Source organism: Sturnus vulgaris, chromosome 8 (genome assembly GCF_052056855.1).
Source record: "Sturnus vulgaris isolate bStuVul1 chromosome 8, bStuVul1.hap1, whole genome shotgun sequence".
NCBI lineage: Eukaryota > Metazoa > Chordata > Aves > Passeriformes > Sturnidae > Sturnus > Sturnus vulgaris.
The window spans coordinates 37661513-37683300 of NC_142250.1; the positions used below are offsets into that span (position 1 = coordinate 37661513).

Genomic DNA, 21788 nt, shown 5'->3' on the forward strand with positions numbered 1-21788 from the left:
CACATCCCGGGAACATCGCGGGCACATCCCGGGCACATCCCGGACACATCCCCGGCACATCCCGGGCACATCCCGGGAACATCGCGGGCACATCCCGGGCACATCCCGGACACATCCCCGGCACATCCCGGGCACATCCCGGGAACATCGCGGGCACATCCCGGGCACATCGCAGGACATGGAGCGGTGCAGGCGGTGCAGGCGGTGCCGCCGGTTCGGGATGCGCGTCCCCGGTGGGAGCGATCCCTGCCCGGGCTGGCAGGTCCGGAGGGGCCCGAAGGGGCCGGAGAGCCCTGCCCGGTGCCAAGGGCAGCTTTGCCGGTGTCGATGCCAGGCAGGCGGAGCTCCTCCCGCTGCCGGTACCGGGGCCGTTCTCCCAATGTCGGTACCGGGGCCGCTTTCCCGGAGCCGATCTGTCGGTGTCGGTGTCGGTGTCGGTGCTGCTCTGCCGGGGCCGCTCTCCTGGTGCCGCTCTCCCGTCCCGGCTCTCCCATTCCCGGCTCTCCCCGTCCCCCCAGTCCCGTTCCCCCTGTCCCGTCCCCCCAGTCCCGTTCCCCCTGTCCCGTTCCCCCTGTCCCGTTCCCTGCTCTCCCGTTCCCGGTTCTCCCGTTCCCGGCTCTCCTCGCCGCTCCAAGCCCCTCTGCAGCCGAGGCCGGGGCTGCTCCTGCTCTTGTCCCGGGGTTGGTGTCCTTCAGTCCGGCAGCTCCGTCTGTGTCTCCGTGCTGATTCCCGGCCTGGCTGTTCCCTGGAGCTGTTTTATCTGCTCGCTCCCGCAGAGCTGGGTGTCACATCCAGAGGAATTTGTACACGGAGGAGGGAGCTGGGATTGCTGTAGGAATGGCAGGAGGGCTCCCTTACGGCAGAGAGGCTGCAGGCAGGACAGGGCCACAGGAGCATCTCCTGAGCACCAGTAAAATGTAGCGTTTGACACCTGAAAGTAATTCTAGTTCTGTTGAAATGCTGTCAGATATGTATTATGTAGACAGAAAAATGCTCTTGGGCTGCTATTTCCAGTGTATCTGTGGTCATTTCAATTGCAGGTTTGTTTTTTAAAGCAGATCTGGAGTTGTTATTATTGTTAGACATATTTCCCTTGTACTTTTTAATAAGCTTTTTAAAAGTTATAAAAGCTCAGTGTCTTTAGGAGCTGTGATGTTGCTGACCATGGGTAATCAGCCCACCCCCAGCTGCCTGACCACTGCCCATCACTGTGGAGGGATGGAGCACAACCATGGAATCACAGAATCACAGAATTTATAAGGCTAAAAACCCTTGATGATCATTGAACCCAACTCTTGACCCACACCACCACCGTGTTCACCCCTAAACCATGTCCCTAAGCGCCACCTCTGCATTTTTTGAACATTTCCAGCGATGGTGACTCCACCACTGCCCTTGGCAGGAATGGACAGCCCTTCCTGTGCAGAAATTTTCCCTGATCTCCAACCCAAACTTCCCCTGGTGCGACTTGAGGCAGCTTGCTCTCATCCTGAGGAGTTCAGTGGGGCCTCTCCTCCCACTCCTGAGCCCCTGGGCTCCTTCCCTCCCCTCCTGGCCAGCAGGGCTCTCCCAGCTGGGTCTGTCCCCTTCTGCTCTTTGCACCAAGCAAGGCCAAAGCAGGAGCTGGGATTTCAATACAGAAATAAATAAGTGGGAAGGACAATGCCCTCCCCAAAGGCAGAGTGCAGACACCAGGGAGTGCCAGTCCTGCCTGCTGCAGGCCAGGGAGGATGGGATAGGATGGGATACAGGGATGGGATGGGATGGGATGGGATGGGATGGGATGGGATGGGATGGGATGGGATGGGATGGGATGGGATGGGATGGGATGGAAGGGTTGGGCTGGGCTAGGATAGGATACGATTAGGATAGGATAGGATAGGATAGGATAGGATAGGATAGGATAGGATAGGATAGGATAGGATAGGATAGGATAGGATAGGATAAGCTGGGCTGGAAGGGCTGACCTGTGGTGGCTGCTCTGTTTCTGTGCTGCCTCCAGCACCAGGGACTCAGCTCCTGCTTTTTCCTCCCCTGTTTGACCCCAGGAGCAGCAGAACGATGGGCTACTGCTCCCAGGGCTTGTGGTGTGTGATCCCAAGTGGAAGATTGATCTTCCCACTGGAAAAATCATCTCATTTCCTGCCAGTACCCACAGGGTGGTTTCTTGTTCTTGCATTAGTACAAAAAAGTGACTGAAACATCCTTTTCACCTACACAGTATCAATCATTTAATAACTTCCTGTTCAATGCCCCTTCCAAAACATCCCAGATCCTGACTCTTTTATTACCTGGTGGCACCTATTATGTTTCATTTAGGAGCATTGCAGTGCATTAATGAGTGCCTATCATCATATAATGCTTTTCCTCTGCTTTCACATCTCCTGCCACTGTAATACCTTATTTACATTGCTGTGTGCACAACAGATGTCCTCAGTGATGCCTTGATCTTTCCTCCTAAATCTCTGTGTGCAGGATATGTCAAATTGTATTTTTTAAATGTAGATTATCTTGTACTTTCAAAGATTGAATTTCATGTTGCTAAGTTACCTGTTTTTTCTAGTTTGAGGTTATTGGGGTTTTTTTTCTTCCTTTTTCCTGCCTTGTCCTCTTTCCTGATTGACCTACATAATCCTCTGTTATCAGCAGGTTTTTATGTGCTGCCCTTTCCTCTTTACCAGGTCACCAGAGCACCAGGCAGTGCCAGCCCCAGCTCTGGGGCAGCTCCCAGCTGGGAATCTCCTCCCTGGAGTAGGAACCCCCTTGTTGTGATCCCCCACCCGTGGCTGGAGTTTGTTACACATCACATGGCTCAGTCCCCTCTCAGGGGTGCACAGGGTGATTGTGGGGTGCCCTGGCTGGTCCCTGAGGGTCCCACCCAGCTCAGACATTCTGTGATTCCACAGCTCCTGAGCAGGTAATCACAGGAATGTTTGACCCCGAAGTGTCCTTGGGAAGCTGAGATCCAGATTTCCATCCTCAGCTCCCCATCACCTTTGGGTGCCAGGATTCACTGAGGTCACTCTGCTGCCCCAAGCACAGCTCAGGTTTCTCAGTCCCTCTGCGTGCTGGGCAGGGGCTGCACACTCCCCTGGGTGTGAGGATCTGTAGGAATGTGCATTGTTTGCATTCAGAGCAGCCCACAGCCATTGCTGCTCCTGGTGCTGCCCCTCCAGGTGCCCGGAGCTCCCAGTGCAAACCCTGCCTGGGCTGGGGACTCATCCCAGCCTGGAGCATCCCTGCAGCTCCCGGAGCCCCCCTCAGTGCAAACCCTGCCAGGGCTGGGGACTCATCCCAGCCTGGAGCATCCCTGCAGCTCCCAGAGCCCCCCTCAGTGCAAACCCTGCCAGGGCTGGGGACTCATCCCGGGCTGGAGCATCCCTGCAGCTCCCAGAGCAGGATGAGGATCAGGCAGATGGACACAGCCCCTTGGCTGAGGTTCAGCCACTTTCCCTGAAGGAGCAGGAGCAGAATGCTGAAAGGCTGAGGATCCTGAACTCAAATCCCAGCTTACCCAGCTGCCACACTGACCCAGTGCCCAGGACAGGGCTGTGAAAGGAGCTGCTGCTGGCAATGTTTTCCCACATTTTATAGCACATCTCACACGGAAAAGCAGGGCTGGTGCTTTTCCTCATCATCTGCACAAGTCCTTGAGGGGGAGATTCCTGCAGGGCAGGGGTTCCCCAAGAGGAGGCATCAGCCAGGAGATGCCACTTGGGAATGAGGCACTTGGCCTCAGAACTCCAGGAAGGCGATGGCAGTGACCTAATGGAGAGCACAGGCACCGGCAGCTCTTGAAGTTCCTCTCCCCCCCTCGCTTTTTTTTTTTTTTTTTTAACTGTTTGTTGTTAGTCTTGGTTTAAAAAAAAAGGTTATCGAGCTGTTGTGTTGAAAATAAGATTTTCCAGAGGGATGGATCGTAGAATCCCAGAATAGTTTGAGTAGAAAGGGACCCTAAATCCCACCCATTCCATCCCTGCCATGGCAGGGACACCTCCCATTGTCCCAGGTGCTCCAACCCCAATGTCCAACCTGGCCTTGGAATCTGGGCAGCTTCTCCAGCCTGGGATCCTTGGAGCTGGAATGTTCAAGTGAGGGTGGAGCAGCTTTTTCTTCCCCTCAGCTCTGGGTCTGCCCTGGGGCAGGGAGCCCCCAGACCCCCCTGAGCTCCTCAGTGATGCTGCAGGGCAGTGGGGTCTGCACCAGGCAAACTCCGAGGGTTCCTGCAGCATTTCCAATCAAATCAGCTTTAAACAACCAGAGTGGAGCTGCAGAGCCCTCCTGGCAGAGCCAAGGGCAGCAGCACGGGGTCACCTCCGTGTCTGGATGTCCCCATGGGCACGGGGCTTGGCCACACCAGTGCTCCCCACTGCTCTCTGAGTTCTCTCCCATGTGCCTGCAGCTTTTCCTTCCCTCCTGCTGCTCTCCTCTCCTCTGGGGCACACCAGCTTTCTTCTGCCAGCTTGGTCAGGGTTTCTGCCTCACCATTTTGCTCTTAGGATTTTATTCAATCACCTGTCAGGGGCTGCTTTTGTGATAAAATCCTTGTAATACGGATCTTTTCTTTAGAGTTGGAAATATTTATTTGGCTGGTGCCTCAAGGGGCTCCAAGAGACCTGGAAAGGGACTTTGAGAAGGGCCTGGAGGGGCTGGGGAAGGGGGGACGGCTCCCACTGCCACAGGCAGGGTTAGGAGGGATATTGGGCAGGAATTGTTCTCTGGCAGGGTGGGCAGGCACAGGGTGCTGCCCCTGGATCCCATTGTATCACATTCTGTGTCCTGAGCTCGTTTCCATCTCTGCACTGGGTCTCTCTCTTTACCTTCCCCAACAATTTCCGTGCTGGAAGAGCTCAGAGCAGCAGTGGCTCTCAGATGCTCTAATGCCCCGGGATGTCCCCAGAGCTCTCCTGATCTTCCCCAGGGACCCGCTGGGAGCACCCTGGGGCGCTGGCACCCATCCCATGAGAGCCCATCCCTGCCCTGCTCCTGGGACAGGAATGGTGTTAACCCCTGGCCCAGGGGGTACCAGCCCCTGTCAGCACATCCCAACCTCCCTGCAGCAGGGCATGCTCCTGCTTTCTCTCAACCTCTATTTATGTGCATTTCTGGGTGGTGTTTCATGGTTTTTGTCACCACGTTTGCCATTCAGTAACAGGGCAGAGGTGGGCTGGCTTTAGGGAGGAGACTCACAGCAAGCGTCACATAAAGGTCATTTAAACCAGGCTATTTAGTTATGAAAAATCAGGTTTGAAATAATCTGATCCTCAGTTGTGCAGGCTGCAGGAACAGCTTTTCACTGGAGCCTGATGGACATCTCCCAACTGTTTGCATTTGGGAGATTAATCGACTTTCCATTCAAATTCTTGTCTGTTGCTGTGAAATGTCAATTTTTATCTTCATTTAGAGCTGGGCACACATTTACTGAGAAGTAAAACACACTGTGAAATAGAAATGTGATTTTTGGATAGTCTGGGGCTCCTACTCCCACCAGTGTCTTTTCCTGCTGCCCAGTCCCTCCCAGCTGAACTGAATGATGATGAGTCAGTCTGGAAATTAACCTTCATTCTGAAATCCAAAGCGCAGTGGATTTGTTGCCACTGTTGAGTCTGTTCTTTTTTCCAAGCTAATTTATAAATTAAATAAATCCAAGAACTGGAAATCTTTTCTAAGAGCGTAGCAATTAAACCCTGCCTTTTCCACCCTCAAATCCAGCTGTGTTGTGTGTTGGTGCCGAGGAGGGCTGGAGAGGTAGCATTAAATAGTTATTTAGGGATGTTAATAACACGCTTAAAATGTTTCCATCAAGTGCTTTTGGCTCGTGCGATGCCATCTGTGTTACAGTCGATTTGCTTAATTACACAGGCAGGAATTCCTCGGGAGGAGGGGGGGCATTGCTCCAACAGCTTCTCTGTGAGCGAGACAACGCAGGGACACGCTGCTAAACTCGTGGAATTGGCTCTGAAATATATTCCTCACTAACAGCCCTCCCCAAACTACGGGGAGTAGCTCCAGTCAAAGGGATGATTTTATTGGAGTTTACTGCAGAAACTCCCGTGGATTTTTGTAGCTTAAGTCTTGGGGGTTAGCTGAGAAAAAGGAGGAATCACTTTCCTACCTGCTCAGCTGTTTTTAATTAATTATTGCTCTTTCTGCAAATTACCCCTACCAGTGGTACAATTAAACAAATAATTAAGCAGGTGTCCTGCTTTTAAATGTCCCTGTTGGGTTTTACAGGAATTGTGTCTGCCAGTACTGCCCTCAGAGCCTGTCCTGAGCCGGGACCCCCAGGATCATCCAGTGCCACCCCTGTCCGTGCCCAGACCCCCCAAAATTCCCACAAACCCCACCCTGGGCATCCCTGGAGCCTGGGCAGTGCCAGCACCTCTGGGGAAGAACCTTTCCTTAAAATCCAACCTAACCCTGCCCTGGCCCAGCTCCAGCTGCTCCCTATAAACCCAAAGTAGTTTCATAATTCACACCCAGCTGTGGTTCCTATGGTTTGCACTTAAGGCAAAACCCCCAAACCTGGGTGAAAGTTACAGTGAGGAAGCAGAGGATGGGAATTCTATCCGTGGGTGTGGCACAAACAGGACATTTCACACACAAGGGGAGCCTGGAAGCTGCAAACGTGGAGCTCACAAAGGACATGATCATCAATGGGTTAAAGCCAACAACGGTGGAAGGATTAATCTTTGAGGAAAAATTCGGGTCAGTCGGGATTTGACATGTGTCTGTTCCAGCTGCTGCTGGAATCGATCTAATCCTCAGCAAAACTTTGGCTGGACTTCCATCTGCAGACAAGGCAGGGCTGGGCTGAGGGGTGGAATTATTTTGAGTCTGAAGCAGATATTATTTAATGAAGGATTGGTTTCAGAGTGTACCTCACACTGGGAAGTGTTGGTTGTTATTTATTTGCCTTCTGGACATGGTCACTGGCTCTACAGCAGCAGCTGTGTTAAATCTGCAGTGTGGGGAGCCTGCAGGAGCAGGGACGGGTCAGATGTGTCCCTTTGGATGTCCGGGTTGAGTCACCAATATTGCTTGTATTTTAAAAAAATATTTTATGAAATTAGTCTCAGTCTAAACAACACAGAGAAAAAAATCCTCATAGAGTGTCCAGGGCAGGGAATGGAGCTGGGAAGGGGCTGGAGAATTCCTGAGGGAGCTGGGAAGGGGCTGGAGAATCCCTGAGGGAGCTGGGAAGGGGCTGAGCCTGGAGAAAAGGAGGCTCAGGGGGGCCCTTGTGGCTCTGCACAACTCCCTGACAGGAGGGGACAGCCGGGGGGATTTGGGATCTGGGAACAGGGACAGGAGGAGAGGGAACGGCCCCAGGCTGGGCCAGGGGAGCTCAGGGTGGATATTTGGGAATAATTTCCCCATGGAAAGGGTGGGCAGGGATTGGAAGTGCCCAGGGAGGGTTGGATCCCCATCCCTGGAGTGTCCCAGCAATTCCTGGAGGATTCTGAGTGCTCTGGACAAGGTGGGGGATGGGCACAGCCTGCCCTGGATGATCCTGGAGGGCTTTTCCAGCCTCAGGGATCCCAGGACTGGATCCTGTGGTTCTGAAATGCACAACTGAGCTCTGTGTGCAGCACAATTCATGTCTTGGCCATTGCTCCTTGATCTCAGCTACCTGCTCTCTCCTTTCCCATGCAATTCCCGACAGGTTTCCTTCCCACCTCGCAGCTGGGTGAGTGATTCACTGAAGGCTGATATGGATAAAGCCCAAAGCACAATTCCAGCATGGGACACGATTGCTTGGGCTTAGCATAAAATTCCTTTCCAGAGGAAAACCCCTCGGATCTCTAGGCTGGGGCAATCCTAAATGGAACATGGATATTATTCATATGGGGAAGTGGGAACTCAGCCGTGAACAGAATTACATTTTCTTTCTCTTATTGTATTTCAAGGTGCACCAAAGGCTCAAAAAGGTTTGTTTAAAGAAATTAATCAGAACAATTTGTCCAAAACCCAGTGCTCACAGGCTGTGGCAGACATTGGAAACGTTCCATATCTGTAAGAACAACGTTCTGCTTTCAAATATTGGTACCCTGGGTAGGGATTAATTCACTTATTTCTAAGCGTGGTGAAACATTCATTTCAGCAACTACTACCTAGAAAACACATTTCCCAATTAGTGTTGATGCCTGAATTGCAAGTCAGGAGGCACAGGGAGTGCTGAGCCCTGCTCAAGGCAGCTCTGATGCATTATTGATGCTGTTTTCAATATCAAACATGCCAGGAATCAGATGCAGAATCTATTCTCCCACCATCAAAAATATGATGACCTTTCTGTTCTGTTGAGGTGATGTGTCTGATAGCTGCTCCTGCTATGCAACCCACTGGAAAAAAAGAAGGAAAAATCCAGAGGCAGTGATGGGTTTTCCAGGGAATGTCTCCTGTGCCCAGCGCTGTGGGGAGGGGGAGCTGCTGTGTCCCCCCAGGGATGGGGTCTGTGCTCAGTGTTGGCTCCCCAAGGTCCCCAAGTGTCCCCAGTGTCAGAGCAGAGCTCTGTGTCCCCTCAGCCCAGGATGACCCTGCCTGCTTCTGCACTAGCCCTGCTGCCTTGGAGCGTTCCCATGGGATGTTTTTCTCCCAGAATTTGTGATAATTATTCCTTCAAGCCTGGCCTGGCCCTTGTCCCCTGTCCCAGCTGGCTCCAGCAGACAGGGCTGCTCCTGCAGCAGGGCCACCACTGTCACAGTCCAACAATGGCACTTGTCCCCTGCACACACCCGGGCTCGTGGCTGTCACTGAAGCTGCTGCAGAGCTTGTCCTGTGCTCTGCTCAGCCCAATTCCCATTTTTTTTCCCTGGAATAACAGCTCTGTGTGTCCATCTCTGCTCCGGGGCAGCTCCAGGGCTGAGCCCTGCTGTCCCCAGCATCACTCCTGGGCTCTGCCATCCTTCTCCATGCCCACATCCCACTGCTGTGCCCAGGGGAGGATCCTCCACCCCTTCCCTTCCCTCCTCAGAGTGGCTGCACGTTTGGGACATTTGTGATGGGGTTTAGTGGCCGTGGTGCTCATCCCTGGCCTATCCATGGCTGCAATGTTCTGAGCAGATGCTGGGCATGGAATGTGTCAATTCACACCATGAAGCCTTGGTAACACTGCAAAGAAAATAAAAAAGCTGCAGCACTGTAAATATCAGGATGTGTGGTTCTACAAATTGACCTCAGACAGAATTCCCAGCGAGTGAACTCTGCTCTACAGCAGCAGCTCCTGAGCTCTTATTTCTGTAAGCACACAGATGGAAATTCTCCCAGCCCTTGTCTGTCAGAAAGAATCCTGTTAGCAATGACTCTCTCAAATCCCTGTGCCATTCAAATCGGGATTTGGCTGCCGTTCATGTGGCAGCAGTTAAATCTTGTTGGTGGCTGCTCCTCGTTTTCTCGGGTTGTGAACCCACCTGGCTCCCCCTGCCCTTGGAGGGAATCCTGGAAGAAAATCATTGCAGTGTGCACAAAGGCCTCGTTCACTGCAGCAGGTAGAGCTCTGTGCCTGTGGCTACAGCCTGCCCCATTTTTATCAATAAAGAAAGAGGGTTTTAAATCTCCACTGGTGTGTTGTGTCTGCTTGCACAAAGCAGAAAGAACCTTGAATGTGAAGAACGTGTACTCGTGTTATAGATTTTTCAGGCAATATCTTTAAAATTTAACGTATTTCTATATTTTGCCCAACCGCACATGTTTCTTTTTATAGGAACTTCCAGTCAGGCACCAGCCTGAGAAACAGCAGAACCGAGGCTGCTTGTACCACCTTGGACAATTAATATCAGGAATGTTATTTTATTCTCCCACTAGTTTCTCTAGGTCTTTCCCTGCTCCCCTCTGGCAGGGGTGTAGTGACTGCCTGTGCTGTGGGATTTCTCTGCCCTCCCAAACTCCAGCCCTCTCCCAGCCTCACATCCCATTTTTACACCCCCAGAGCAGCTGCCTCCCTCTGCTCTTTTCTCCCTGACAGATCCAGGCTTTTGCTCTTGGCATTCATGGCAGCTATTTTTTATGATGATGTGTTGTTGGTTTTGCTGTTCTCCTTTACTGTGCCTCTCTCCCTGCAGCTGCCCTGCCCTGCTGAGCCCCATCCCCGTGCCTGGACAGGGCCAGTGCCTGTGCTGGGACCGTGAGCCATGAGGGACAGACCGGGCCACTGAGGGTCATCAGCCAGGAGCACTGCCACCCCCGCTGACAGGATTGCTGCTTAAAAGGTTGGAAATGCTCTTCCACGTCTGAGAGCTTCTGAATGGAATTCTGTCGTGTGACCATTCCATGATTCTATGGAAATAGAATAGAAATAAAATCGCCCCAGTGGCTGCTCTCCAAGCCAGGGGCTGCTGTGTGGATGTCCCTCCTGAACTTCCACATCCTCTGCACTGGATGTGGTGAATCCCTGTCCTGGGAGAATTCCACATCCCCTGTGCTGGGTGGATCCTGAACCCCACATCCCCTGTGCTGGGTGAATTCTGAACCCCACATCCCGTGTGAATTCTGAATTCCACGTCCCCTGTTCTGTGTGGATTCTGACCCCCACGTCCCCTGTTCTGTGTGGATTCTGACCCCCACGTCCCCTGTTCTGTGTGGATTCTGACCCCCACGTCCCCTGTTCTGTGTGGATTCTGACCCCCACGTCCCCCGTGCTGAGTGGCAGTGCAGATGAAGAACAGGGCAGTGGCTGGCAGGAGGGTGAGCCTGGGCTCTGCTCGCAGGGAAAAGGGCTGGGGCAGGAGGGAGCAGCTCCATCACAGCACGTTCAGGTTCCCTCTCCTTGGGCACTGGGCTGCCCAGCCTGGCACAGTGAATCCCCACCCCTGGAGGGAATTCAAATCCGTGTGGATGTGGCACCTGGGGACACTGGCAGTGCTGGGGGACCTGTTGGACTTAAAGGTCTCAGAGAACTTTTCCAACCTGAACAAAGCTGTGATTGCACAATTAACCCAGGGGCTCCAATCTGTTGGAATTTTGAAAGTTTTGAATTTTTTGTGTTTTTTGATAGTGATTTTTAAAAGAGTATTGTTTTTGATTTGAGGTTTTGGAGAAGGTTTTTAAAATTGAGTGGTGGAGTTAGAATTATTGGTGTGTAATATTATATGGTGAAGGGTTTGGAATTTGGGGTTTTAGAATATAGTGATAGGTGTGGGATAAGATGGATGCTTGAGGGTGTTGGGTTTTTGGGGTTTTTTGTTTGTTTGTTTGTTTGTTTTAGGTAGTAGTTTTTGGTTGGATAGAAAGAATTGCAGTGTAGGTTATAGTTGTTTGGTTATTGGGTTAAAAGTATAAATAATATAGTTGTTAGTTTTTAATTGGATTGTTTGTTTTAAAAGGTTTTGTAATTAGTGAGATTTTTTTTTGTTTTAGTTTTTAGTTTGTTAGCTAGAAGCGTTGTAGAATTTATTGCATTACAGATAAGAATTAATAACTGAGTTTGAATAAGAAAATTTTGGGTTTTGTTTTTAATTTTTATTTTTGACTGAAAGCAGAGGAAAAAAGAAGATTAAACACTAACACCAGCCCTTCACTGCTGACACTCTGGGCGTGCTGGGGGTGGTGTGTGACCCCAGTGCCAGGCTGGGTGTCCCCTGTCCCAGGCTGTCCTGCCTGTCCCAGCAGTGTCCCCCCCTGTCCCAGCAGTGTCCCCCCTGTCCCAGCAGTGTCCCCCCCTGTCCCAGCAGTGTCCCCCCCTGTCCCAGGCAGTGTCCCCCCCTGTCCCAGCAGTGTCCCCTGTCCCAGCAGTGTCCCCCCAGTCCCAGCAGTGTCCCCCTTGTCCCGGCAGTGTCCCCCCCTGTCCCAGCATTGTCCCCTGTCCCAGGTTGTGTGTCCCCTGTCCCAGGCAGTGTCCCCCCTGTCCCAGGCTGTGTCCCCTGTCCCAGCAGTGTCCCCAGTCCCAGCAGTGTCCCCCCCCTGTCCCAGCAGTGTCCCCTGTCCCAGCATTGTCCCCTGTCCCAGGCAGTGTCCCCTGTCCCAGGCTGTGTCCCCTGTCCCAGCAGTGTCCCCCCCTGTCCCAGCAGTGTCCCCCCCTGTCCCACCAGTGTCCCCAGTCCCAGCAGTGTCCCCCCCTGTCCCAGCATTGTCCCCTGTCCCAGGCAGTGTCCCCTGTCCCAGCAGTGTCCCCCCTGTCCCAGCAGTGTCCCCTGTCCCAGCAGTGTCCCCCCCGTCCCAGGGTGTCCCCCCCTGTCCCAGCAGTGTCCCCACCTGTCCCAGCAGTGTCCCCTGTCCCTCCTGCAGCCCCCAGAAGATGTAGATCGTGGCACAGCCGGAGCCAGCGGGGCCGGTCCCTCACCATGGCCAAGAGGGGCTCCAGCAGCCGTGCCAGGGGGGACAAGCCCGACGCCCTGGCTGCCCTGCAGGCTGCCAACGAGGAGCTCAGGGCCAAGCTCACCGACATCCAGATCGAGCTGCAGCAGGAGAAGAGCAAGGTGGGCAGCCTCCCTCCCTCGGAGTGTGCTTGGGTGTTTGGGCAGGTCAGAAATGCCAACGTTCCCTCTCTCTCTCACACTGATTTTGTTTGGATTTTGGGCTCAAACCTACCCATGTTTACCCACATGGACAGTGCTAAACCTCAGCTCTGCCTCCTGCTCCAATTCCCAAATTCCAAGGAGACACAGCCTCTCCCTCAGCCTTTGGGAGAGGCTCAGCTGATGGGGCTGGAGCCTCAGCTCCAGGAGGAGTTTCCAGCTCAGCTCCAGGAGTTTCCAGCTCAGCTCCAGGGGTTTCCAGTTCAGCTCCAGGAGTTTCCAGCTCAGCTCCAGGAGTTTCCAGCTCTTGCCCTCAGATCACTTCTCAGCAAGAGCATGGATTATTAATCTGCTTTTCCCTGATTCCCCAATCAGTTTCCACTGATAAACTTTGGGGGGGTTTGTTTCCAGAATAGAAACGAGTTACTGTGCAGGGACAAAATGATAGTCTGCATTTTCCCATGAATTTACATCACTATCAGGCATTTCAGACCATGAACCTGACACACATGGGCATATAAACAAAATATCTCTTAATCCTTTTGCTGTGGAGCAGCATTTGCAGCTTTAAGGACTTTGAGGACTTTGTTTTCCTTCTCCCTGTCCCTCACAGCCACTTGTGGCCATGGCTTCTCTGGAGTTCATGGCACGGTTTTAAATGGAAACATCACTTGAGCCTTGTGTGCTCAGGCACAGTCAGTGATTTCTGCTGAATAATTCATTGTTTAAAAAGCAGCTGGTAAAATGCAGCTTTTTGGGGCCTCACAGGAGCTTGCACAGAGCTTTTTGTGTCCTGCCTGTGCACATGCAGGCTTGTGCCTGAGCGTGCCACAGTGATGGCCTTGGCATCTGATTTTTCCCTTATTTTGGGGGGAATGGGCTGTGAGAGCTCCTGGAGAATAAAGTAAGAACTCAGACTCACTCAGAAGGTACTGACTGATTCCTAAATGTGTATTAAACACATTAAACACATTAAACACGAACCTGCAGTGAAAGAAAGGTCTTTGCTACCTCCAGTTTGTGGACACACACATCCCAGCACTGAAGTCTAATACTCTAAAGTCATCTGCACCATTTTTAAATAATATCATGATATGTACTCATTGTTTGGTTGATTGAAAATGCAATGCTTTTTTTGATTTTCCTCATAGGTCAGCAAATTGGAAAGGGAGAAAAACCAGGAGGTGAAGCAGATCAAGGAGCACGAACAGCACAAAAGCACAGTGGTGGTGACAGAGCTCAAAGTCAAACTTCACGAGGACAAAATGAAAGAGCTCCAAGCTGTTCGAGAAACACTTCTGAGGCAGCACGAGGCTGAGCTCCTCAGAGTAATCAAAATTAAAGATAACGAGATCCAGAGGCTGCAGACCCTGCTGAACGCCGTGCGTGACGGGGGCCCCGACAAGGTGAAGACTGTGCTGCTCACCGAGGCCAAGGAGGAGGCCAAGAGGGGCTTCGAGGTGGAGAAAATCAAAATGCAGCAGGAAATCTCCGAGCTGAAGGGGGCTAAGAAGCAGGTGGAGGAGGCTCTCACCATGGTGATCCAGGCTGACAAGATGAAAGCAGCAGAGATAAGGAGCGTGTACCACCTGCACCAGGAGGAGATCACCAGGATCAAGAGGGAGTGCGAGAGGGAGATCCGCAGGCTGGTACGTGTGGTGTCACTCCTGCCCCTGCCACCGAGCTCTGCTGGGACACGAGCTCTGCTGGCTCCCTGCCTGGGTGCTGGGCTTGCTCCAGGTCTGCTGTTCACTTACTGGGACAAAGGGAGAACCGGGTTTTAAAGGATGAGGATGTTCTTTGTCCGTGTCAGAGCCTGTTGATGTTGTTCTCGTGTCAGGAAGAGCCCTCAGGTTCCCGCCTGCTCAGGGCAATGCTGCAGCACTTCTATTTCTTGGGTTATGCCTCTGTTTCCTCCCTGGCCCCACTTGGTCCCTCCCTTCCCCTGCCTTTGCCAGTTCCCACGAACTCCCCACACTGAGGCTCACACAATCCCCAGTGCTCTTTTTCTGCACACACTGAGGGCATTCAGGGCAGCTCCTCTCCATTCCCGCCGTGGTGTTTCCCCCCGGGACAGGGGCTGCTTCTGCTCCTCTGTGGCTCCCACCTGAGCAGGTTCCTGGGATCTCACTTGGCCCTGCTTACCTGGCTCCCAGGGACCCCCCCTGCTCACCTGGCCCTGCTCACCTGGCTCCCAGGGACCCCCCTGCTCACCTGGCTCCCAGGGACCCCCTGCTCACCTGTGGGAGCACAGAGGGAGCAGCACACCTCACACCTCACTCCTCCCCTGTGCTGTGCTCTGTAATTGGCACCAGCCCAGCTCGGGGCTGCCTATGAACGAGCAGAGACACAGAAATAAATATTCATCAATATTCATGGCAGCTCTGCAGTGGCAGGGGGTGTCTGGCAGTGGTTGGATGCTCCTGTGCTGCCGCCCCTTCCCAGCTCCAGCAGGAGCCAGCGGGGAGGGTGGGAGCAGGGAGAGGAGCCAGGAGCAGCCCAGCCCACTTCAGCACCAGTTCAGCACCAGTTCAGCACCAGCAGAGCCCAGCAGCAGCAGAGCATGAGGCCAGGCTGGCCCTGCCCCAGGGCTGTGTGCCCAAGGACCAGCACCACTGCCAGTGAGTTCTGGGGCTCTGGCCCTGCCTTTCCTTCCTTCATTCCTGGGCTCAGGGAATTCCCTCACCTTTCCCTTCCCTCTGTGCTCTTCCCACACTGTCTCTGTCTCCACTGGGCTGCAGGCACCAAACCTGGGAGCGTGTCATGTACAGGAATTTATTCAGGTGAAGGGAGATGTCAGTGCTGGTGTTTGCTCGTGGTTTATGAAGATTATGTTTAGGGATTTTTATTTTCATGAAAACAAGCCATTACTGAAATGCTGTGAAATGTTTTGTGTTTTCTCATCTCTTTGTTCCTCCCAATTTCGTGCGTTGCCTTTGTTGTAATGTCTTTGTTTCCATATAAATACGAATCAACTACCCAATATTCTGCTCATTTTAAACAAATAGGCATTGCTATGATGATTAAAAGATGTGTTATCTTTTCATCTGTGCATCCATTTAGATTCCTCCTCATGAGGCATTTGGCAGAAAGACCTCAGGTGTTTGTGAGCACCTGTGTCTTTGTTCCATTCAAAGTCAGCAGGCGCCGCCTGCATGGGCATTGTTGAAAGGATCTTTAGTCAATGGCACCAAAATCCCTTCAATTTGCTCCATTTTGCTTTCCTGATACCTGTGTGACCTGCCAGCACCTGCCCTGGGTGGCCCACAGTGACATTTACTGCAGACTCAGTCCTTGGAGTGACTGGTGATTCCCAATGTCATTTTTTTTCCAGGTTTTCAGACAAAGCAGAGATAAAACTATTAACACAGCTCTTACAAGGCAAAATGCTCTTATTTGAAGCAGGGCAGGTTTAACAACTATTGGAATTAAATGTCTCAATTCTCCAAAACTGATGGCAAAAATCTTGTGTTTCTGGAGACTGAAACCAGCTCAGAGACCCCTGGGGGGCTGGATGTGATTTCTGCATTCCTGTGGGATCTGTGCCTGGATGTGATTTCTGCATTTCTGGCTGTGCCTGGATGTGATTCCTGCATTTCTGTGGGATCAGTGCCTGGATGTGATTCCTGCCTTTCTGTGGGATCAGTGCCTGGATGTGATTCCTGCATTTCTGTGGGATCTGAGTCTGGATGTGATTCCTGCTTTTCTGTGGGATCTGTGTCTGTGCCTGGATGTGATTCCTACATTTCTGTCTGTGTCTGGATGTGATTCCTACATTTCTGTGGGATCAGTGTCTGGATGTGATTCCTGCCTTTCTGTGGGATCTGTGTCTGTGTCACACCAGGTGTAATCAGCTCTGCAGCCCTGGTGCAGATGTGCCTGGGCACATCTGGGCAGAGCCCAGCCCAGCTGGGCTGGGATCAGTGATGTCCCTGACTGGGCAGGACCCAGCCAGACCCCAGGGCTCAGATCCTGGCTGGTCCCACGGGATGTGCACAGGCCCTTGGCACAGGCAGACAGGGAGAGAGAGCACTGGAGGTCAATGGGCATTTGTCATTTAAGCACTTCATGATTTTGCATAATTTATTACTATGTTTATTGTGTGTAAGTAAAACCTCTTATGGAAAGGGAATTGCTCACAAGGGAGACATTTAGAAAAAAAAAATTTTAAAAATTCACATTTCTTCTAGCAATTTAGAAAATTTAAAGGATACTGAGCTTTCAACATTTTTCTTTGGAAAATTTGGATTAATAACTTTTAGAGGTGACATCCAAGCCAAATGAATCGTTAAGCAATCAAAGCGTGATGTGAACGGCAAGCTTTCATTTTGTTTAAGATATTCTGGAACTGTGCCAGGATCACAGGCTACATCCCAGCACTTCTGCCTGCTGGAGGAGGGCTGTGGCTGTGCCTGGGGTGGCAGGGCAGCCGTGCTGTGTCACCCCGGGGTGCTGGGGTGCTGCCGAGCCGCTGTGTGACTGTGTTCTGTTCTCCTTGTAGATGGAGGAGATTAAGTTTAAGGACAGAGCAGTCTTCGTGCTGGAGAGAGAGTTAGGGGTGCGAGCCGGGCACGCTCAGAGACTGCAGCTCCAAAAGGAGGCTTTAGATGAACAACTGTCCCAGCTCAAAGAGTGTGACCGGCATCTGAGCAGCCCCAAGCGGGAACTTCCTTATGCAAGTGGTGCAGGAGACGCTTCAGATCATTCGGGAAGCCCCGTAAGCACTTCCACGTGGTTTCACCTAACCGAGCACCAAATGAGTGACAGAATCTTGATGAGTGCGCCCCGGAGCCAGAGCTGTCCCATGGCTGTGCAGGGGCCCCGAGGCTCCTGCTCTCATTTTGTCTCGCCCAAAGCCTTGAGATTTCAATCAAACCTCGCCATGGGAGAGCTTTTGCTTTCTGTCGTTTTGTTTCCCGGTCGGTTTGGTTTGGTTTTGTCAGCAGGGTGAAATTCCTGTGTTCTTTCTCTCCTTTTCCTCACCGTACATGCTCAGCCACCCGCCTTAGTTTGCCGGTTTGACTCGGCTCTGCCAACAAACGATGCAAATGCATTTCTCACCAAGCGCTCTTTGTGTGCAAGCTGGGGCTGGGGGAGCAGATGCACGAGGCCAATTCCAGAGGGAACGGGGCAGGCAGTGGGGCCAGAGCAGCACAGGAGCCCTGCAGCCCCCCCAGGACCCCCCTGTCCTGCTGCTCGCTGCTCTCACCATCACCAAGGGAGCCCAAGACCCCCTAACCCGTTCTGTCCTGTTTATTCCCTGCAATAGGCACAGCCCTCGATTGGAGTCACCCCTCCACAATGGCTGTGCCAGTGTAACTCTGGCACCTCCTTTGGCCCAGAAAAGCCCTCGGGGAATTGCCCTCGTGCCTCTGACATCTGCAGGTCGTCCTCATTGCTGACCCTCATCAAGATTTCTTTTGCGACAGCCTTGATTGTCTCGGTACAAGTGTCAAACTTCTACCTGAGCAAACCAATCTGTTTTATTCTTTGGCCCAAGCCTCTCCTGCACCTGTTGAATGAGGAACCCTAGACCTCCCAAAAGTGCCACCAGCACAATTTGCCTCTCTCTAGTTGTACTCAACTTCTGCCAAAGACCAGAACAGGTGGTAGAGAAGGGGGAAAGTCTGTCCCGTTTGTCAGGAGCTGTAACTCCTCTCCGATCCTGAATGAGAACACACCCACCTGTATCTCTATTCATTGCTAATCTGCTTTAAGCATTTTCACTCAGATATAATGCTACCCCTGTGGCCTTACGGGTGACCCTTTAGGACCCCATAAGGGCCACAGCTTTCTGGAAGAAGAGCTGATTCAATGCACAATTGCACGGATTTTCCCCATTCAGTAATTCAGTAATTTGAATCTCAGTTTCTTATGACCAAGTCCTCAGAGTGGGTGATGTGTCTGAAGCTCTCAGTTCAACAGTGGCATCATTGGAACACGGCCTTCAGTTTTGATATTTTCCATTGTTTCCAAGTTTACCATTCGTAAACTTCGTATTTGCACATTTGTACTGTCACATTTGTGACTCTGTATTTGCATATGCACATACATATGCACATACACGCCTCTGCATTTGCATTCTTTGTTACATTCCCACTCCTGACATCCCGTGGGTCTCCCCCTGCAGCTTGCCGTGCTCACTCGGGTCCCATGGGTTCCACTCCACGCCACAACATCTCAGAGTGCTTGGATTTGGGATAGGAAAAGCTTTGGGCTTTGCCAGGGTGCTGCTGCCCGCTGAGGAGCAGTTATTTGCAGTTGATCTTTGTTTTAGGAACAGCAGTTGGATGAGAAGGACGCCCGGCGCTTCCAGCTGAAAATCGCGGAGCTGAGCGGGATCATCCGCAAGCTGGAGGACAGGAACGCGCTGCTGTCCGAGGAGAGGAACGAGCTGGTGAGAGCAGCAGGGCCACGCCTGCCCACGGCCTGGGGGTCCCACAAACACCCTGGGATGGCTAAAAAAAAGAGTTCACATTGGGGGCCACGGGTGGTGGGGTCGTTGGGTTAAAAGTGAAAATCATTTCGGTGTCGTTTCTTAATAGGCGCCAATTTAGGATCAAAAGAATTTAGGTGTCAATTCTTAATCTCTTAATTATCCTTAAAAGGCCTTACAGAGAGAGAGGTAGGACTCAGTTTTTAACTTGTTAGCTTAAAGTGCTGTAGAATTCAGGGTTTGTGGGACTGTAATATAGATAAGAGCTAATAAACATCTGAATCCCAACAAGAAACACCTTCTCACTCATTTAATCCTGACCCTGGCAAAAAGAAGATAAGAAGTGAAGTTTGCTCCTGTGCTGTTTGGAAAGGAGGGGCTGCTCCTCCTCAGCTCAGTGTTGGGGGCTGTGCAGCATCACTCACTCCCCTCTTGGCTTGTACAACATTTCAAATGGCATTGGCTCAAATTATATTTATTTCTTTTTAAAAATAAGTACATTCCACACACTGAACGTTTGAGATTGAATATCTTCTCATGTAGGAATGCTCTCTTCCCAATGGAAAATCTCGAGGGTTTTTGATCAGTTCTGCTTTGCCTCAGGAGAAATGTTTCTAGTGTGATAGCTGCAGAAAGCAGTTAATGTATTTGATGAAAAGGCTCCAGAGGTGTTCTTTTTCTCTCCATCTCTCAGCTGAAGCGTCTCAGAGAAGCAGAGAGTCAGTATAAGCCCATTCTGGACAAAAACAAACGCCTCAGTAGGAAGAATGAGGAGCTGTCACATGCCTTACGTCGAATGGAAAACAAATTGAAATTTGTGACGCAGGAAAATATTGCCATGGTGAGTGCCTGTGCTCGAGGGAGAGCCAGGGCTTGGGGCTGCAGGGGCTGAGGGATCAGGCTCTGGCCACCCCTGCAGGGCCCGTGGGAGCTCGTCCAGTCTGGCAGGGTCCCTTCCAACACAAACTCAGCTGGCATTCCATGATTCACCCTCAGCTTTCCTGCCAGAATCCCCTCCCAGTCCCTGGGAAATGTGCACTGGTGACTCTGCCCCCTGTCCAGCTGGGGGAGCAGGAACATCTGGCACATCTGGATGTGAGCTCAGCACAAGGGGAGCAGGGGAGCTGCCAGGGCAGCCATCAGGGAGATGCATCCCTCGCTGTGAAGGGAAGGGCCAGACAGAGCCCTGGCAAAGCCCCCTGATCATTTCCTCTTCTGCCCTGTGGTTTTTGGATTCTAGAGGCAAAGAACTGGAGCAATAAGGAGACCAAGCTCCTTGAATGATCTTGACCACAGCCAGGAAGAAAGGGAAGTGGATTTCCTGAGACTACAAGTTATTGAGCAGCAGAACCTCATCGATGAGCTCTCCAAGGTGAGGTGCAAGGCTGCTGTCCTCACCTGAGAGGGGCCAAGGAAGGGGCTCGAGGTTCTGGGAACTAAAGGGGCTCTGGGGGCTGATGGGCACAGTGGGCAGCAGAGGAGCCTGGCAGGAATTTCTGTGCTCAGTAGTGATATCAATTACCTTTAATTTAATTTTAAGGGTATTTGGGAGAACCCTTTCAATCTGCACTGGCCTGGCATGATAGAGCCACGTCCTCATGTGTGCTGGTGGCCACATCTGGGAGGGAAACTGTCCAAGCTCCTGCAGCTGGAAACACCCCCAGGGATGAGGGCTCCTGTGTGCAGGGGGTGCTCTGCAAGCCTGGGATTGGGGTTTGGCTTCCTTCTCAACATGTTCTCGGTCCTGGGAAACAGAAAACACCAAAATCATGATGCTCCTCTAGAAAATAACTTTTATTTCTTCCCTTTCTTTTTTAAGCCTGTCCAGTTAGTGACATTGTTTAATTCTTTTTCATTAGACCCTGGAGACTGCTGGCTATGTGAAGAGTGTCATGGTAAGAGTGACATTAACTTCCTCCCCATCTGCATATGTTTGAAATTGCTGTTCATGGAGAGCAGGCAGGGTACAATAACATTTATTCTCCCTTCCAGCTGTGCTCAGCAGTGAGCTGACCCAGGGCTTTCCTCAGAGCAGATTTTTATCAGCAGTTGCTCCCAGTGACAGAGGGGAGGGAAGCTTCATCCCACACCTGCCTGATGGCCCAGAGCAAGTGTCCCCACCTCCAGGGCAGCTCTGTCACCTTGGAACTGCATTTTTTCACTCTGGCTACCCCACAGCAGGGTGTGCTCAGCCCCCATCCCTTGCTGTGCTGGGCAGGGCTGGTGTGGGGTTGCAGCACTCGTGGCTATTGATGGGATGTGCTGTTCCCATTGTCCTTGGCCACTGCTGGCCTTGCCATTGGCCACCAGGCTGAGGCAGCAGCACGTGCCAGTGTCCCCAGTGTCACCACATCCTTGGACCCAGCAGGGAAAATGAAACATCTGAATATTTCCCCTTTAGAGCTTCCATCACTGCACTCCTGGGCTTTGCAAGTCCAGAACAGAGACTTTTTATTCTGAGTACTGTAAAAAATCGATGTAACTCCATGAAGAGGCAGGAATTGTTCCCTGGCAGGGTGGGGATGGAATTCCCAGATTTGCTGTGGCTGCCCCTGGATCCCTGGCAGTGCCCAAGGCCAGGTTGGACATTGGGACATGGGAGGTGTCCCTGCCATGGCAGGGGTGAAAGGAGGTGATATTTAACGTGATATTTAAGGTCCCTCCAACCCGGAATTTGATTATTCTATTATTTCCTCTATTTGATTATTCTATTATTTCCTCTGACTGGAAAAATTGTTGGCAGCAGTGAATGCCCAAACCTTCCTCCAGAGGCACAGGGAACCTGCAGGTCCTTAGAGAAGGAGCTGAGCCTGAAAATTCTGAGTTCAAAGAGGCCCTGAAATGTGTGCAGCGAGCTCTGGGTGTGTGTGTGTGCACCTACCAGGGCCACCAGGGCCATG

At 51.9% G+C, this 21788-nt stretch overlaps 1 protein-coding gene across 23 annotated transcripts in view; it reads left to right on the forward strand.

Moving 5' to 3' along the window:
- Positions 1-21788, forward strand: part of JAKMIP3 (Janus kinase and microtubule interacting protein 3) — a 58331-nt gene that overhangs the window by 10578 nt on the left and 25965 nt on the right. For 10 of the 23 annotated variants that reach the window (XR_015805227.1, XR_015805233.1, XR_015805229.1 and 7 more), the window contains exons 2-9: positions 10062-10208; positions 12223-12413; positions 13604-14101; positions 16954-17169; positions 18730-18849; positions 19583-19729; positions 20129-20260; positions 20748-20783. Coding sequence is in view for 12 of the 23 variants with exons in the window: in XM_088169474.1 (XP_088025600.1) it covers positions 12279-12413; positions 13604-14101; positions 16954-17169; positions 18730-18849; positions 19583-19729; positions 20129-20260; positions 20748-20783 (1284 nt within the window). In the remaining 11 variants the exon portion in view is untranslated. The remainder of the gene's footprint in view (positions 1-10061; positions 10209-12222; positions 12414-13603; positions 14102-16953; positions 17170-18729; positions 18850-19582; positions 19730-20128; positions 20261-20747; positions 20784-21788) is intronic. The other 13 variants (XR_015805230.1, XR_015805232.1, XM_088169476.1 and 10 more) reach the window with 4 other exon arrangements.